General features: G+C 52.9%; 6 protein-coding genes across 6 annotated transcripts; 3 read left to right on the top strand and 3 right to left on the bottom strand.

Moving 5' to 3' along the window:
- Positions 1 to 5: 5 nt before the first annotated feature.
- Positions 6 to 1,893, top strand: P152DRAFT_505479 (uncharacterized protein; the record flags this gene model as incomplete). The annotated part of the gene is made up of 4 exons (XM_033682436.1): positions 6 to 411; positions 482 to 545; positions 700 to 1,236; positions 1,436 to 1,893. Exons 1-4 carry the CDS (start codon positions 304 to 306, stop codon positions 1,891 to 1,893), a joined length of 1,167 nt encoding a protein of 388 aa, XP_033537252.1. The 5' UTR covers positions 6 to 303.
- Positions 1,894 to 2,206: 313 nt separating this feature from the next.
- On the bottom strand, positions 2,207 to 3,470 carry P152DRAFT_191162 (ARF/SAR superfamily). The gene is made up of 4 exons (XM_033674255.1): positions 3,177 to 3,470; positions 2,761 to 3,063; positions 2,587 to 2,702; positions 2,207 to 2,531 (listed from the first exon to the last, which is right to left on the bottom strand). The coding sequence occupies exons 1-4, from the start codon at positions 3,268 to 3,270 to the stop codon at positions 2,493 to 2,495; spliced, it is 552 nt and encodes a 183-aa protein (XP_033537253.1). The 5' UTR covers positions 3,271 to 3,470; the 3' UTR covers positions 2,207 to 2,492.
- A 622-nt stretch (positions 3,471 to 4,092) lies between these two features.
- Positions 4,093 to 5,337, top strand: P152DRAFT_191176 (trimeric LpxA-like protein). Its single transcript, XM_033674256.1, has 2 exons — positions 4,093 to 4,261; positions 4,314 to 5,337. The coding sequence occupies exons 1-2, from the start codon at positions 4,202 to 4,204 to the stop codon at positions 4,887 to 4,889; spliced, it is 636 nt and encodes a 211-aa protein (XP_033537254.1). The 5' UTR covers positions 4,093 to 4,201; the 3' UTR covers positions 4,890 to 5,337.
- P152DRAFT_410622 (sure-like protein) lies at positions 4,831 to 6,515 on the bottom strand. The gene is made up of 3 exons (XM_033676958.1): positions 6,383 to 6,515; positions 5,346 to 6,271; positions 4,831 to 5,297 (listed from the first exon to the last, which is right to left on the bottom strand). Exons 1-3 carry the CDS (start codon positions 6,392 to 6,394, stop codon positions 5,234 to 5,236), a joined length of 1,002 nt encoding a protein of 333 aa, XP_033537255.1. The 5' UTR covers positions 6,395 to 6,515; the 3' UTR covers positions 4,831 to 5,233.
- A 1,658-nt stretch (positions 6,516 to 8,173) lies between these two features.
- On the top strand, positions 8,174 to 9,304 carry P152DRAFT_505484 (1,3,6,8-tetra-HN reductase; the record flags this gene model as incomplete). Its single annotated transcript, XM_033682437.1, has 2 exons — positions 8,174 to 8,333; positions 8,466 to 9,304. 2 exons carry the CDS (start codon positions 8,174 to 8,176, stop codon positions 9,221 to 9,223), a joined length of 918 nt encoding a protein of 305 aa, XP_033537256.1. The 3' UTR covers positions 9,224 to 9,304.
- Positions 9,305 to 9,394: 90 nt separating this feature from the next.
- Positions 9,395 to 11,644, bottom strand: P152DRAFT_191337 (putative transporter). The gene is made up of 5 exons (XM_033674257.1): positions 11,525 to 11,644; positions 11,093 to 11,471; positions 10,568 to 11,034; positions 10,427 to 10,514; positions 9,395 to 10,372 (listed from the first exon to the last, which is right to left on the bottom strand). Exons 1-5 carry the CDS (start codon positions 11,537 to 11,539, stop codon positions 9,681 to 9,683), a joined length of 1,641 nt encoding a protein of 546 aa, XP_033537257.1. The 5' UTR covers positions 11,540 to 11,644; the 3' UTR covers positions 9,395 to 9,680.
- Between the last annotated feature and the right edge of the window lie 5,328 nt (positions 11,645 to 16,972).

Raw genomic sequence — 16,972 nt, forward strand, 5'->3', positions numbered from 1 at the left:
ATCAACCGACAAACAACATTGCCTCTAATCTACGGAATGACTACAAAATCCATATATCCACACCCAAAGCAACTTGTCTAAAAGCCGAAGCATTTTAGCCACCCTGAAAGGAAGGATTGAAATAAATCGGTCTCAACTGGACCTGATCAAACAAAAGTATCAGCCGGCAGTGGCATCATAGCTCTAAGCCGACAACGGCCGCAATTCCCTGCCAGAGAGCACATCCATTACCTTAGAACTCCTTCAACACGCCCTTCCTTTCCTTCTATCCAACCCCTAGTGTTAGATATCCTGGCTGGAGCCATGGCATCCCGCAATCGGCGGCCCAATGCCGTGAAGGACGACGCGGATGAAGAGCGGGGCATTTGGAATCAACTTCGGTCAGATGCGAAGCGGGTAGACACGCTGATGGTATGAATATTGTTCAGGAACTTGGGAAATATGGCTGTTTGATGGACAAGGAACTGATGAGTCCCAACAGGCAGGTTCAAATACTCGATGGGAGCGGATGGCTGAGATTCATAATGAACTAAATGCAGCGCACGGTAAGCTACATTAGAGGCTATATTCATTTGGATGCTTTATTTCTTCAACTCTACCTTATTATCTTTATGTTTCTCAAATCCAGACCGCAAAACTATCCTTCCTTACAACGTCGCTTCAGGTCCTATGCTTGACATCCCAACTAACCTTCTCCAGGCCGAGGGGTCTCCCCCACCTCCGACCTCGAAGACGAACTCTCCTCCCTCTCCCGTGAAAACATCCGACTCATCGAAGAAATCACTTCCGCCTGCGACGGCGAAACCGACGACAACAACCTCTCGATCCTCCGCTCCCTCGAGGTCCTCGGCGCCCTCCGCGCCTCCTCCGAAGCCGACACCGCCGCCACCACCTCGACCCGCACGTCTGCCGCCGCCAGCGCGAAGAGCCAGCGGCTCGCAAAACGGAAAGATCGGGATCGCGATCGGGAGAGGGGGATGGAGCGGGAGCGGGAGCGGGAGCGGGAACGCGGGGAGAAGAGGTCGAGTATTGAGAGTGGGACGCCGGTGGCAGAGGAGAGGGGGGAGAGTAGCGTGGCGGGGGAGTCGCCGCGAACGACGGCGAGTCCGAAGGTGGAGGTGAAGAGTAGCGTGTCGCGGTTGATGTCGAAGGCGGGGTCGCGGAGTGGGAGCGTCGGGGCAGGGAGGGAGTCGAGCGTGAAGGCTGAGGATGGAGACGAGAAGGAAGCACCGAAAGGTTGGTAGCAGACGCTCGCCTTTTTCTCCACGTTTTCCCATCATGATCATGATCAGCATCATTTGCCAATACCCAATACCCAAGTTCTTTTCCTCATTCGGGTCAACACATTTCGTCTCATCTTATCTTGGCATTTTTTGATCCCATCGAATGCTCCAGTCCGTATCGGTTGCTGATGCTGAAACTACAACGAAACCAGTTGCCGAACGCCACCCCAAGCTCACCGTCGGCACCGAAGTCCTCTACCGCGCCCCCACGGCTAAGAACCAGAAATCCAAGCTCGTCGACCGCGACCCCTCCGAGGGCGAAGGCATCCTCTGCAGCATCACCTCCGTCATTGGCGAGGGCAAGCAGCGACGCTACGAGATCCAGGACTCGGATCCGGACCCTCCCACGCCACCCACGCCCTACCGCGCGTCCGTCGCGCACCTGATTCCGATCCCGGCGAGCAATGATGGGCTGCGGTCGCTGTCCATGGGAACGTCGGTGCTGGCGCTGTATCCGAGCACGACGACGTTCTATCGGGCGGAGGTGGTGAGGGTGAGGGATGGAGGGGAGGTGATGGATGGGTGGGTGAGGTTGCGGTTTGAGGGGGAGGATGAGGAGGATAAGGAGGAGACGGTGGAGAGGAGGTATGTATTGCCAGATGTGAAGTAGGTGTTTGATGGCGGGTTGGCAAGGGCATATGTGAATGATATGGGGAGATTATTGACGGTTATATATTTGCGGAGGATGTTATAAATGCCATCTTCATCCCCGAAGGATATTTAGTTGGCTGGGGTTATAGCTCGCAAATATGTTGTCAACTTCAATATCGATTGGAGGTACATTTAGTAGCGCAATGTCCCGATCCAGAGTAGCACATCTAAACTACATTTAGACTAAGAAGCAAGTTAATGTACGGTGTGCGCCTGTCCTTTTCTTCCATACGTGATGCTCAAAACTGATGAGTACAGAAGCAGAGTACAAGCGGAGTACAGGGAGCAAAGAAGCCGCGCGACGCATCCGCCCGAGGTTAGCAATCGGTAGCTAACAAAGTCAAAGCCTCCCGTGTCGCTGATTTCGACCCACGATGCGACGAAGAGAAAGGCATGGAAAGGATGGACGGGTATCATGGTATAGCAAAATTTCTCCGCGTATGTTAGAGTGCTTGGGGAAAGCATTCGATAGGGGGCGAGGGGGTGATCGAGCTCGATGATCGGTCGGAATTAGAATATGGAGGCATATCGGAGACGTATCTCCTCGGTCGGCGCCACTTATTTGTTAGGCAACTTGACGTTGTTGGAAAGCCACGTCTAAATCTGTTAGAAGGGCGAACGTAATATGGGGTCAGATATCAGATATACGTACCAGTCCCTCAAAGATCCCCTCACCGGTCGTCGCGCAACTCGGCTCGACCTTCCACAGATGATCTCTCGCGATCTCATCGAGCTTCAGCCGTCTCGACACCTCATCCGGGCGCATCGCTATCCGCAAATCAGCATCATCGTTCCAACCAATCAACCGCAACACATCTTCACTCACCGTTTTTGATATCCTGCTTATTCGCAAACACCAACAGTAGCGCATCCTTCATCTCGCGATCTTGGATGATTCGCTGCAACTCCGACCGGGCTTCCTCGACCCGCTCGCGGTCGTTCGAGTCCACTACGAACACTAGGCCTTGCGTGCCGGAGAAGTAGTGGCGCCAGAGGGGCCGGATCTTGTCCTGCCCGCCGACGTCCCACACGTTGAATTTGGTGTTCTTATAGGTCACGGTTTCGACGTTGAAGCCGACGGTGGGGATGGTGGTGACATTTTGTTCGAGTTTGAGGTTATAGAGGATTGCTGGAGGGAGGGAGGTTAGTGGAGCTTGAGTATGGGTGGGAGTTGGATAGTATGGTGTTGGATGACTTAGAGCTTGGAGGTTGGATTGTGGTCTCGTATATTGGGGTACTTACTGGTCTTCCCGGCAGCGTCAAGTCCCAACATCAACAGGCGCATTTCTTTCGATCCGAAGATCTTGTCCATCAGTTTGGAGAGTCCCCCGCCCATGATCGCCGGATGTTGTGCGGTCTTGATAAGTGGCTATTACTCGACTGGTCTCGGGACAGAGGTTCAATTCGAAGGGTATTTGAAAGGATCGCGATATGAGGCAACAGTGTTATAGACAACCCTCGCAATCCAAGTCACAGTGCTCGTGTTAACGGGTGTTTCGAGATCTCGGAGGTTTCAGATGCAGAAGACGGTTCGAATGTCAGGGGAAGATAGTAGGAGCAACTACGACTTCTCAAGCTGTGAGAGTTGTGTGAATCGACTCGACTCTGGGAAAAGCCAGTGAGGGGATCCAGACAAGATCACAAACCGAAAAAAGCAGTGTGGTTGAACTCTTGCAACGGGGATGATCAGATGGTGGAGGAGAAGAGGGTTAGGGGAGAAGCAGCGGCGGCTTGGGGTCAAGCGCAGACCAACGCGTGCCCCCCAATTTCCCCGATATCAAAATGCGGCTGCAAGTGCCTGCAAGTCTGCAATTCATGCAAGGGAACGACGGGGACGACGAAACGCCACCAACAGGGAACAAGGGAACACGAAGCTGAAGGCGCATGCAGGCACGAGCGTGAGCCGGATATCGCCATATCGGATATCGAGGCCACAAGACTCGGGGAAGGATGATATATTCCTTCGAAACAACGCCAGGTATTTGTCAATCTGGATGGCTGCATACAGGTACAGGTACCCGTACACCATAATATGCCAGTCAACTTGAAGCAACTCGTGCTCACGGTTTGGTTCGGTAGCGGGACGACCCGTTGCTTGTGCTGTTGTACCTGAGTACCTGACTTACTGGTATCACGCTTTGTTGACATTGCATCAGTCAGGCACCGTGCAACATACCTGCTACGTACCTGTATCCATTGACATCTAACAATAATATCGTATCACCCGAAGTGAACCCTCCAGATCCTTCTTCCTCCTCCATCCCATCATGTCATCCCGCCAGAGCTCCTCGCGCAGCAAAGCGCCTAAAGGCGAATACATCGAAACAGTACCCCCTCCCCTCTCCATCTACCTCCATCCCCCCCTCTGACCCCCCGTAGGACAGCGGCAACAAAGTTTCCCGCAAAGCCAACATCTCCGGCACCGCCAACATCACCCTCGGCGGCCGCACCGTCATCATGGCCGACGTGAACCTCCGCGGCGACCTCCACCGCCTCCCCTCCTCCACCGACGAACCCTCCGCAAAACCCTCCTCCACCTCCACCCACGCCATCTCCATCGGGAAACACACCGTCATCTCCCCGCGTTGCATCCTCCACCCCCCGCACCGCGTCCACCGCGGCGCCACCCAGTACTACCCGCTGAAGATCGGGGATAACGTGTTCGTCGGGCCGGGATGCGTGGTGTCCGCGGCGGCGATCGCGTCGCATGTGTATGTGGGTGAGGGAAGCGTGTTGATGCCGTTTTGCATGATCCGGGAGAACGTGAGGATTTTGCCCGGGAGCGTGGTGCCGCCGAATATGGTAGTGCCGCCGGGGTCGGTGGTGGGAGGACGGCCGGCGAGGGTGCTGGGGGAGGTCGGGGAGGGGTGGGGGGTTAATGTGGCCGGAGCGGGAGGAGCGGAGATGTGGGTGGAGGGAGGGGATTTGAGGGAGTTGGTGAGGAGTGTTAAGTGAAAGAGGGAGAGTTGGTCATATTGAAGAAAGGTCGCGGATGATGTTGGCTCGACCTCCTATAACTGCTTGCGTATCCGACCAAAATGAGTTGGTTTCAAGATCAGACGATGCGGTCTGGCATTACGACTTGTCACGCGAGAAGCATGGTTAACGAAGATTGGTCATTCTGGGCTGGCATCTTCTCCGAAGAGGCATGTAGCTGCTTCTCTTTCTAGGGAAGGCATGCAGAAAGAGGACAGATCCATCCGAGGTAAACGATGTGTACGATGGAGCTGAGATAATGTATATTGATGTCTATTGAGTTCTATGGCCGGGAATGATGCTTATTCCTCGAGTTCCTCTCCTCAAAACTTCAGCTCGCCCTCGAACCCGTCAACGTGCCAGAAGTTGGCCTTGATCGGAGTGACGCTGCGCAGCCAGTCAGTATAGATCATAGATGACAATCCTAAGACTTACCTTGTGAACCCTTCCTTCACCACCCATCCATCCGACCCAGGTCCACCCTTTTCCACCGTCTCGTAAACCCCCTGGAAGTTCGGCGACCATGTGAAATGCTTATGCACATATCGAACATGCTTCTCTGGTCCAGCCGCCTCCCCATTCTTCTCCACCTTACTCTGCTCCCTTTTCCCCTCCCCCCTCCACAACTCCCCCTCCCGAATCCTCTCCTCTCCCTCCTCCGCCCCCTCATCCTCCTCTACCGGCACCATCTCTTCCCGAAACTGGCTCCCCTTCCACTGATTCTGCAACATCTTCGTCCAATACACCTTCCTCTCGCCGATCCCCTTCTGCACCGGCACATTGATGCTATACAGCTGCACTCCCTCCCCCCACCGCCCCTCCCCCGTCAGATGCTCAATCAACCGCACCCCCAACTCCGCCGCCTCCGCAATCACCTCCGCATGGTGCACCCGCTCCGAAAACGCATAGCTCAGCGCGATCGCCCGCACCCCGCAGATCGCCGCCTCCAGCGCCCCGCCCAACGTCCCGCTGCTCAACGCGAACGCCGCCGTTGTGTTCCGCCCGTAGTTCGGCCCGGACACCACCAGGTCGATCGGCCCGCGCGAGTCGAAGTAATGGTGCAGCCCGATCTGCACGCAGCTGGCCGGCGTGCTGTCGACGAGCAGCCATTCTTCCCGGTCGCTGTGCGGCGGCTGCGGGGCGTGCGAGACGGTGCCGGTGTCGTGCGCAGTGGAGAGCTCGCCCGGGAGGAAGTACGAGGGCTTGACGGTCTGCCCGACCATGTGGGCTTTGCCGATCCAAGAGCGCTGAGTGTTGGGGAGGACGACGCTGACGGTGTGGTTGTGGGATTGGAGAGTGCGGATGAGGGAGTGGACGTAGGGGGAGGAGTGTTGGGACGGGGGACCGTCGTCGTTGACGACCTGGCGGGGTTAGCGAGGGCGCGGAATGAGGGGGAGAGTGGAGATGGAGGCATTGGGGATTAAATAACCGCTGGGGGACGCTCATTATGTTGTGGGATGACTTCGACGTACCAAGATATGCATGTTGGATAGAGTGTGGGTATTCAGCTGTATGTGTGGAAAGTTGTCGTGAGTTTGTCGGGCTTTGTTGACAGCTGCGCTATTCGATGATGTATCCGATGATGTATTGACGTTAGTCTATCCGCTGACTCTAACTTAGTGTTTACGATCCACAACTTAGATAGAAGCATGGACTGAATCTCACAGCTCTATTTTGTAATTACAGTAATTAAGTTAGAAGGAGAAACTTAATTTATTCAATTAACTAGTAGAGAATGAAAGTACTTGATGCGTTGTCAAATGCATCTGGTGTCACATGTTCCTCTCGACCCCTCTGGCCGCCATTGTCATTTTAGCGCAAGTGGTGTATTATTATATTCCAGGTGTTCCCCCTTCTCCGGCATCCCTATGGATTCTCTCCCTCCCCTGCCGTCGTACTCCCTTCTGCTCCCGCCCTTCTTTCGCCTCTCTTTTCACTTTCTCTCTATTCGTGCTTCACCATGGGAAAGAGGGCGCTTCCTGCCACCGACACAGATGAGCACTGTAGAAGTATGAATACGTGATTGATTAATTTATCAAGGAATATGGGAGATCCGGAGGAATAAGAGGTGACTTCATACGATACTAGCCGTATTTCGATGTCACCTCTCTCAACCTCTAGAGAGGATATTTGACATAAAGGCGCTCATAAATACTGACCCAATTAGGTATAGCATTGCCCAAATGTGGGTGCCTCATTAGGGATCCTACCCATTCTTATATAGCTCTCTCCGACTGTATATAGTCTTGTAGTTGACATCTTCATCACTCAAATGACCAAACCATAACAGGAATGAATGTGTATGTATGTACTGTACATAACCGCGCTGGTTCGTCAACTGAAGCTTACCTCATCCACGATTGTGGACGCTAGATCCTTAATCTAACTAGTTAACGCTGGCACTCAAAACGATAGTTAATGCGGTCCAAACGATAACTTAATACATACTCCGCGCTATGAAGTTTGTAGATACCAAATTTACACCACCTGCACTGCTATTCATCTTTAGATCGACATCGCCAGGTAGGATCATGCCTCATGACTCCAATCAAGCGCCGAAACTCTACATGTATGTCCTTGAACGCCTTCTGGTGGTTGATTTGGCGTGTCTTCCAGCCCCTAACCCATTTGTCCAATTCGGCCTGTTTCTCGCTCCGTGCGCTCCTTCCTCATAGATCTGGCTTGCTGGGACGTAATGTATCCCATTTCGGACTGGAGGACACGTTTGTTGCCTCGCTAGCGTGCCGCACGTGCTTGGGATTCCACCATGTTAGCCTGTATCTTGTGTGACAATTGTTCGGCTTGGAGGGCGACCGTTGAGGCTGTTATTGAAGTTTTGCACAATAAGCAGTGGTAGATTTAGTTTCTCAATGTTGGCTAAGCACTCGCGTGACTCTCGGCGCCCGGCGGCCTCGCGACGCCTCGATTAGCCAGCCAGAGCCTGGCTGCCAGGCAGAAAGTCCGCTCCATTCCCGTCACATCAACAAACTCGGATCCCCGCATTCCGCCATGGAGACCGCAACGGAGTTGGGAAGTACGTACCGCGCGTATATAAATTGTGGTAAAGGTCGATGAGTGGGAAGGGGGTCTAGAGTCCGAAATCGTATCGTCTGTTGCTTTTCGACTCGAAATTTAAGTCTTCAATTGCTTTCGTTCGGTCTGTTTCGTCTCATCGTTTTTACTTGAAGTCACCAAATATCTCCGCCAATCTACCCCTGAATCTGATCCACCTGTCTCATTCTGTCCCTTAACCTACCTCCACCATGGCCATCACCGAATCCTCCCAGCCCGTCCCCGTCCCCACTCCCTCCCTCCCCGCTAAAGTCGCCCTTATCACCGAACCCCCCCAGTCCGTCACCGAACCCCCTCAACCCGTCATCAACCCCCCCCAGCCCATCCCCGTCCCCACTGCCTCCCTCCACGGTAAAGTCGCCCTCGTCACCGAATCTCCCCAGCCCGTCACCGAATCTCCCCAGCCCGTCACCGAATCCCTCCAGCCCGTCATCGACCCCCCCCAGCCCATCCCCGTCCCCACTGCCTCCCTCCACGGCAAAGTCGCCCTCATCACTGGCGCCGGTCGCGGCATCGGCCGCGGCTGCGCCCTCGAGCTTGGCAAACGCGGAGCCTCCGTCATCGTCAACTACGTCTCCAGCAAGGGACCTGCCGAGGAAGTATGCCAGCTGATCTCATCGTTCAACAACGGGGCACGCGCTATCGCAATCCAAGCGGACGTGTCTAAGATCTCCGAAATCGACCGCCTCTTCCAAGAAGCGCGCACGGCGTTCGGGAAGATCGACATCGTGATGAGCAACAGCGGTGCGGAGAGCTGGGACAAGACGGAGGAGATCACGGAGGAGAAGTTCGACCACATCTTCAACCTGAACTCGCGGGCGCAATTTTTCGTGGGGCAGGCGGCGTGGAAATACGTCGAGGACCACGGGCGCGTGATCCTCATGACGAGCATCGCTGCGGGGCTGCTGGGGGTCAAGGACCATGCGCTGTACAACGGGAGTAAGATGGCGGTGATAGGGTTTGTGAAGGCGTTCGCGACGGATTTCGGGGCGCGCGGGATCACGGTGAACGGCGTGGCGCCGGGCGGGATCAAGTCGGATATGTTCGTGAAGAACGCATGGCATTATATCCCCGGGGGTACTCCGGAGTGGCCGGCGGAGAAGATCGAGGGGCTGATGGCGCAGCATTGTCCATTAGGGAGGTGCGCGACGCCGGAGGATGTGGCGAGGGTGGTGGCGTTCTTGGCGAGTGAGGATGGAGGATGGGTGAATGGTGAGTGGTTGCGTACGGAGTTGGGATAAGGAAAGCTAACTATTCGCAGGCCAGGTTATTACTATCTCCGGTGGATCCTCGCAGTAGAGAACAGGAAGGATCGACGGTCATCCATTTGTGCATTTTATGATAACATGGCTATGGATGAGGGAGTTGAACCCGCTTGCGTCTGGTCTGAACATTTTCTACTGGAGGGAGTAGATGTACCGTCTTTGGATAACGTGCGTTAGCTCATCAATCAAGAAACGCTGTTTGGATCCGGTTGTGTACAAGAACAATGTGTAAAAAGTACAATACTATCATTGTTGACGCTATCAAGACTCCACGCGCCCATATGCTATCGATATCATACACTCAACACGCTCTTACATACCATATCTTTCGTCTATAATATGATCTAGACGTTGATGGAAGGGTATCTGCAAACCAAGGGTATACGTCAGATACTATCCTTCTCTAATGATTGCGAAAACCCCAGCCCGAAGCTCAAGCATGGATCCGCTCGTCCTGGACCTTATCGTCCATCGACACGCCATCCTTCTCCGCGATCACCGGCTGCTCGAGCCCCGCCTGGCCCTCATCATCGAGATGCCCAGCCTCCATCTTCCGCCCATGCTTCCACGAGTTCCGCGTCTTCCACGCCGGCGTCCCGATGAACTTGACGCTCCCGGGCCGCTCGTTCTCGAAGATGTCCACCACCTGCTCAAGCGTCTTGCCCGCCGTCTCTGGGAACAGGAAGAACACGTGGAAGAACATCGCCAGACAGAACACGCCGAATATGATATACACGCGCCACGTGATGTTTACGAACGCCGGCGGAACGAACCACGCGAGCGCGAAATTGAACGCCCAGTTGGCGGACGTGGACAGCGCTACCGCCTTGCCGCGCACGCGCAGCGGGAAGAGCTCCGGGGGGTAAATCCACGAAACAGGTCCCCATGTGGGGGCGTAGGATGCGACGAAAAGGTACGAGCAGGCGATGATGGCTTTGGCGGGTGCGCCAGTGACGAGCATAGAGGCTTCGCGGGTGCCGTCAACGCCTTCGGGGATATGGACTCCGTAGGTGGCGAAGATGCCAGCGTTGGCGAAGAGCCAGATGGCCATGAGGGCGGCGCCGATGAGCAGCGTGGGACGGCGGCCCCAGCGGTCGACGAAGATGAGAGCGGGAACGGTCATGACTGCGATTGGTTAGAGTCTGAGGGATAATATTATTGGGATGGATTGACACATACCGACGTTGATGATATATTGGATGGAGGAGGAGACAAGCAAGGTTGAACCGCTCTGACCAGTCATTTGGAAGACATAGGTAATGTAGTACTGTTTTATTCAGTTAATGACCAGTCAAAGCAGATGCGATTGCTCAAACTCACCATCATGACGTTCATGCCAGTCAATTGGGCCCAAATCTGATCGAACATGCCGATATGGGTGCGGTTGATCATGCGTGGCTTGAACAGCTCGAGGTAGGTGACGTCGGCGTTTTGTCGCTCGAAGTTCACCGTCTCTTCGATCTCCGCGAATTCCTTCCGGACATAGGGTGAGTCGGGGTCGCCTTTGCCGTGTACCAGGACCAAAACGGCACGGCATTCCTCCCATCGCTCCTTGCGAGCAAGCCAACGGGGCGATTCTGGCAGGAAAACCATGCCAATGCAAAGCAGGATTCCGGGGATCATCTGCAAGCCCCACGGAATACGGAACGCGGCTTCACTTTTGAGAAAAGAGCATCCGTACGAGATGTAGAACATGATCAGGATACCCCAGGTGATCGCCCACTGTTGGGTGCCAACAAGTCGGCCTCGTATGCTAGGCGGTGCGAGCTCAGCAATGTATACAGGAACTGTGATCCGTTAGTCTCGGAATCGATACCAGAATGGTACATAGGTAAGTATCCGTACCTTGGGCAGAACAGATACCGACAGCAAATCCGTTGATGATACGACCAACGATCAGCATGGCGATGTTCTGAGACGCGCACGAAATGATGGATCCAATGATCCAAATAATCGAACCGACCTGGATGGACGTCTTACGACCCAAAATGTCGGAGAGATACCCGGAAATAAGCGACGCAAGCCACGAGCCACCAGGCATCGCAGCGGTAATGCCTCCTTGGGTCATGGACGACGGGCCTTGGCAGTCGTCACTTAGGGGAATTGCCCCTCCCTCCGCGAAGTAGCATTTGTAAGGTTTGATGGGGAGAATTGCGCTCAAAGAGGAGATGTCGAAGCCGAAGAGGCCACCACCGATGACCGCGATGGCGGAGATGAAGTAGATCTGAATTTGGGGTCAGTATCGTGGCAGGATTTTTTGGGACGGAAATCTCTTACATTTCCCACCGCCATGATGTTACGTTCCTACGAGAACCTATAAAGTATACCTGATGTTCAATCACCAGAAAGGGCTTCAACGAAGATATGGATGGACTTTGTTCCCATCAGGAAGCGTGCGGCATGCGACCACCCTTTAAAGAAATGCTGATCATCCATGGTTTTGGTACGATGGTCTCGTGGCTCACTCAAATCTGCTTCATTTTGCCTTGGAACCCTACCGTCCTAGTGTCGGTTTTCGTGCACAGTGCACAACATGGTATTGATCGAATGGTAGTTTAGATGCTCCGTCATGGAGTCGAACCAGCCTATGGCACTCCATGGCAGGGACTTTCCCCGCTGGAATTCAACATTATCCCACCAAAGGGGAACGGAAATCCGGCAGTGGCGCGTGGACGAGGTGCCAATTGCAGTAATGATCATTTGATAAGTGGAACTGGTGGACTGGAGAGAGAATTCCCACGGGGCAGATGAGTTGCAAGATTCGTGTTGTTGGGGAAAGCCTGAGATGTGAGCGATCAACGTCATCCCCAGTTTTTAAATGAGGCGTTTTTTTCTCAGGCTGCTAGGCACCAACATTGCCACCTAGACATGGAATGGAGGCGATTGACGACTCGTCCTGTTTTTGAAATCTCGATCTCGATCAACTTTTCCTGTATTCTGTGTACGGTGCAATATGTATACAAGAGCCCCATGCTTGGATCCAGGAACCGATCATCATGACCTCATCGTTAGATTCCTATATTCTGCATTATCAGAGTTCATCATTGTCCCTGAGAATCCAATCTGTATCTTCGTGTACTGGTAAGTAGTCCTCCGCTTCTCCTCACGAGAAGACTGGGTCAGTAGAATTCTCGAAAAGCCCTCACCTTCCTTCTCTGGAGAAGAGCCCGCCCGAATTTCGGGGCCCCGAACATGCCGAACGAGAACTGGAAAGCTCCAGGTACCGATCAAGTACCGCGGCCTCTGGTCCGTACCTTAGTCGACCAGCCAGGCCGGCCATCCAGGCCGCCGTTCGCCCCGCACTAATAGCGGGCAAGAAACAAGGTCAGCGGAACGCCGCTGACGTCGGCCGCAAGAGATGTGTGTGCCGAAAGCTGCCCGTTTCATGTCGCCGATATTAGAGGACTGCCGATAGAGAGCTGTTCGGGAAGCAACATTGGCCCACCCCTTTGGAAAAAGTTGTCGATCAGACGGCATCGGTGACTTCTATCCTGTGATCATCGGGTTGCGTGGACTCTCCCGCTTGTTGAACATAACTAGCATGCGCCATGCTCCATTACTGAAAGGGGAACAAGATGCATCAAGAGGAATTTGAGATATGCGACAAGCCGACATACTGTCCAGCAAACCAGCAAAATCCGGTCTGGACTCTGGAATAATCAGGAAAAATTTCCCACTGGAAAGAAAGATTTTTTGATCTTTCGGCCCTAGTAGCGAAGTGCATAAATCGCCAATATTAGGTACTGCTTCTCGCCTCCCTACATCGCATTCTAGATCACAATCAAATGATGAGCTTGGAATTTGGATGCCACTGTCACCCGGAACCTAAATGCCCTGAAGATATTTAGGGGTTTCATCTGTGGCCCCCTGTACACCACCGCCATCGTGAAGATGCAAAGTGCTTAGGTACGTATGCGGGCTAGACACCTTGGTCACAAAATCCGCTGCATGAAAAGGGATGTCTCCAAATGCTTTTCATCAACACATCTGGTGGAAGGGCGAGGAGTCACGCCAGCAGCAAGGGAAGAAGTATCATTACAACGAAAGCAGGCAAAGTCGCTTTCATTCGGCTATTCATACGAGAGTGGTATCGTCTACTAGATCGTTCTTTGACAACTCCGTGTAACTTTGTGTTTAGCGACATCGTGAGTTTCATGGAGGCGAGGAAATTCGCAAGTGGCACGCTAAGCCAAAGGCCGTTAAGCGTGATTGAATTCTGTCTCGTCTCCGCAGGGCTGATGGAGACGACAACGCGACGATGCGATCTACTACGTAGTAGCTCGGCAACTCTTCACTTCCTCAACCAGTTTCCACTTCTCCATACCCAAAAGTTCTAGCGTTTGTTCGGGGCTTTTACTTCGGTCCCAAAGAAATCAAACACTGAGTTATTAGCCAATTTCCGCAGCAGACCAGGCGCAGTGGCCCGCCCGCGGGGTAGGACGTAGATGGTTGCACCTCATCCTGCTCAGCATCAACAAACGTCTGATCGGCAGCACCGATCCTAGGGGTTTCGGCGGGGACGAATATGCGTCTTGCGAGATCCCGATCATGTCCCCTCCCGATATCAACCTGCGACTGGAGCTCGAAAGGGACTTTTTCCGGTCCCCAGACTCATCTCCAGACTTCCATTGTCTGGGACCGGCAGCTTGTGTACCCGCCTTGCAGATATTGGCGGAGCATCATGCGTCTCGCCTGATCTGAGCCGGGAATCAATCAGGAGCTCATCCCGAACGTATGCGATTGCTGGTCACACCGAGATCCTACGAGGCATTGAATCCATATAGCGATATGTGAGTGAACGGAAGCTGCTGGAACTTGCATCCACGCTCTTTTAATCTTTGTCAGCTGCTCTTCCATCCTGATGTATCCAGTTGTGTCTCTCTTCTGAAAGAATAACACGGCTGGTATCTGCCTATTTGAATTTCATCTAATGCCAGAATCAAACATGCATTGCATAAGTATGTACATATGTGTTGGGCCGTATATATCCACCATATCCTGCGGCTTGCTGTTCTATGCAACTTGCTTCCGCGCCTAATTATCAGAAACTGCAAAGGTAGTAAAGGCGCTTCAAAGTTCAAAGGAACACTTGGAGCCTTGTCATTGGAACAATGACCCTGGGTTCTATATGAGAAGACAGCCAGTCGAAAATATTGCGAATCCCAACTTAGATCTTCTCTCCTTCAAACAGTCCTTCAAATAATTCTCACTTACCTTGTGTTGATCCTACCCATAGTCTTTGCCTATGCGCTTCTACTCATCTCTGCTTATCTGCGTTGAACAATGATCTTGCATAGACCCCTCAACTTGGCGGGTGAGTCTAGGCTCCACGTCCGCCTTTTCAATGATAAAAACGACACCTATTTCCATAGAATTGCTGAAATTCCGTCGCCTGTGACATCTCGGAACAGTTGCTTCTCCAAACAGCCGAGGAGACTGTCCGCCTTCGACTCAGAGATGCCGACTACGAGTATGTAACCATGGACGACTTGCGGCTTTTCCAAACGGCATGAAGCACGATGCGGGCCGCATTCACGGCTTGGGTCTCAAGTTCGGAAACTATTCCAGTGCTAGCACACGTATGAAGGCTCGCTGAGTTCGGAGCAGATTGATGCTCAGGCTTTCGCCTCTTGATGTATGTTGATCTACTTCTCTGCTGGTGCTCGCACTGACTGATTTATGTAGGTTGATTACCACAAGTATGACAATTGCTACAACTAAGACCAATCAGTGACTCCCGTTGTAACCTTCACACGGTACAATTCTATGTCTTCCGCTCTCAATGACACTGACCACTCATACAATATTCTGTGCAAACTCGGGTGCGCACTATCCCTAGAAGTGGGCACAAACCATGCAAGGACCCAAACATGCTCGAAGTCGGTAACGGCGGGATGACCGACGCGAAGGATCGACTCCATTTCACTATGCAGAAGTCACGTCGCCACTGATCATGGGAAACAACATCCACGCTATGAAACCCGAGTCCTTCATTCTCACCAACCCATATGCTCTTGCTATTTCTCAGGACTCCTTTGGTTTCTCTTTGGCATGTTGCTGGAAATATCCTGTCTCGGACTGGTCGGATGACAGTAACTCAGAGAACATCTAAATGGCTCGACTCGCTTTCCCATGACGACCTCATCATATTTCTCGACGCGGACGCAACATCTCCCACCATGCATGCCTCCTTTGCCGATATCCCCCTCGACCAAGGTGGTGTCTGCAATGAAGCATCTCACCCTCGGACCCATAACTGCTGATATTGACAACCATGCCGTCATTGCATATCGGATGAGGAGGAGAGCTCGGCCATGGAAAGAGATGAGCTGTCCATACATCTTTCTTGTCGTTCACAATTGCCTTCATGGTGTTATGTCTCACTTTCGCTGCTTCATTCACCCAGTCACTCCTTGTTTGCATATTTGCCCAACTGTGTTGCCGTTGGTTTGCTCTCTCAGTTCTATCGAAACACGAGCTAAGTTTTTTTGTTTGATTAGCATCATTTTAACGTTTCTTAGGCGTTTGCATGACCCATCTTCTCTTGTTCCCCTTTCGTATGTGCCTCCATTCTCTCATAGTTCACGTCTACTTCCCCTGCTATACCATCGTCAGGTGTTGCCTCAAACCACAGGGTTATTCGGCTCTGTACTATTCCATTCCGTTCTGCGTGAACAACACCCTGTCACCATATTCACTTTTTTTTGCGACGCAACGACTTTCTATGTATATCCTCATACCATCAATCATTTTCTATAAATTTGCTCATGCCTTGGGCATGGGGGTTCCCCGCGCGGCCGTTTCATTTCATATGTTTGACTGCGACGCGTCAGACGTGTGGAACCTCCTGCAGAACCATACGAAATCGAGGGCTAGAACAGCACAATATTCAGGGCATCTAGTGGGACCACTTTAGGATGTCCTACTCCGGCCGCAAAGTGTTCGAGGCCTGATATGGGCCACTCTTCGAGGATGCTTTGCGTACCGGGGCTGCAATAAGCTGAAGACCTAACATATACCCAAACAATCCGAACTCAACTAGTGCGTACGTTATCTGCGCCTGGTCCAAGAGAGGGGGCGTGTGCCGCACTATGTCTCTGGGCGCGTTGGAGCGAAACGAAAAGCGGTGGACCTAACCAAAGAGTTAGGGCAGGCATGAGCAGTCGGGATGATCAAGAAACGTATCGAGTGCGGCGACGACCTGTACAGCGACTGGATGAGGTGTACTCCATCTTGTTGTTAGCATGGCCGAGAAACGGCTAATACTGAGTGGCAAAGACACTTTCTACATGTCATGATACCAAATTCTCACATGCTTTCAGGGTACTACCTCATCCGAAGCTAATTGCTCGACTGAAACCATGCAAAAGAATCGCCACCGGATCAAGGCTGCTCTCGACCAACTTCGACACCCTGAACCTTTTATATCGTCACTTCAGTTCCTGTGGCCGGGCGTGGACGCACACGCAATTCAGCAGATTCGAACCCATCTTCATGTTGACCAGATGGAGACTATACAATAATATGCGCCATGCTGGTGGCTTAGGAGCGTGGTAGCTGACGAGACTAGGTTGCACTGACTAGAAACCCTTCCGCATGTATTGCAGCCTGCCACACCTGATGCTCGGTATAGCCCCAGAGGCAGTCGTCGTGGCGATCAAAACGGTCCAACCAAGCGATGGCTTCGTACGTCATTTGCATTGGGGGGGTTGATTCGTTTCGCCT

This window comes from Eremomyces bilateralis (assembly GCF_010015585.1).
Source record: "Eremomyces bilateralis CBS 781.70 unplaced genomic scaffold P152scaffold_3, whole genome shotgun sequence".
NCBI lineage: Eukaryota > Fungi > Ascomycota > Dothideomycetes > Eremomycetales > Eremomycetaceae > Eremomyces > Eremomyces bilateralis.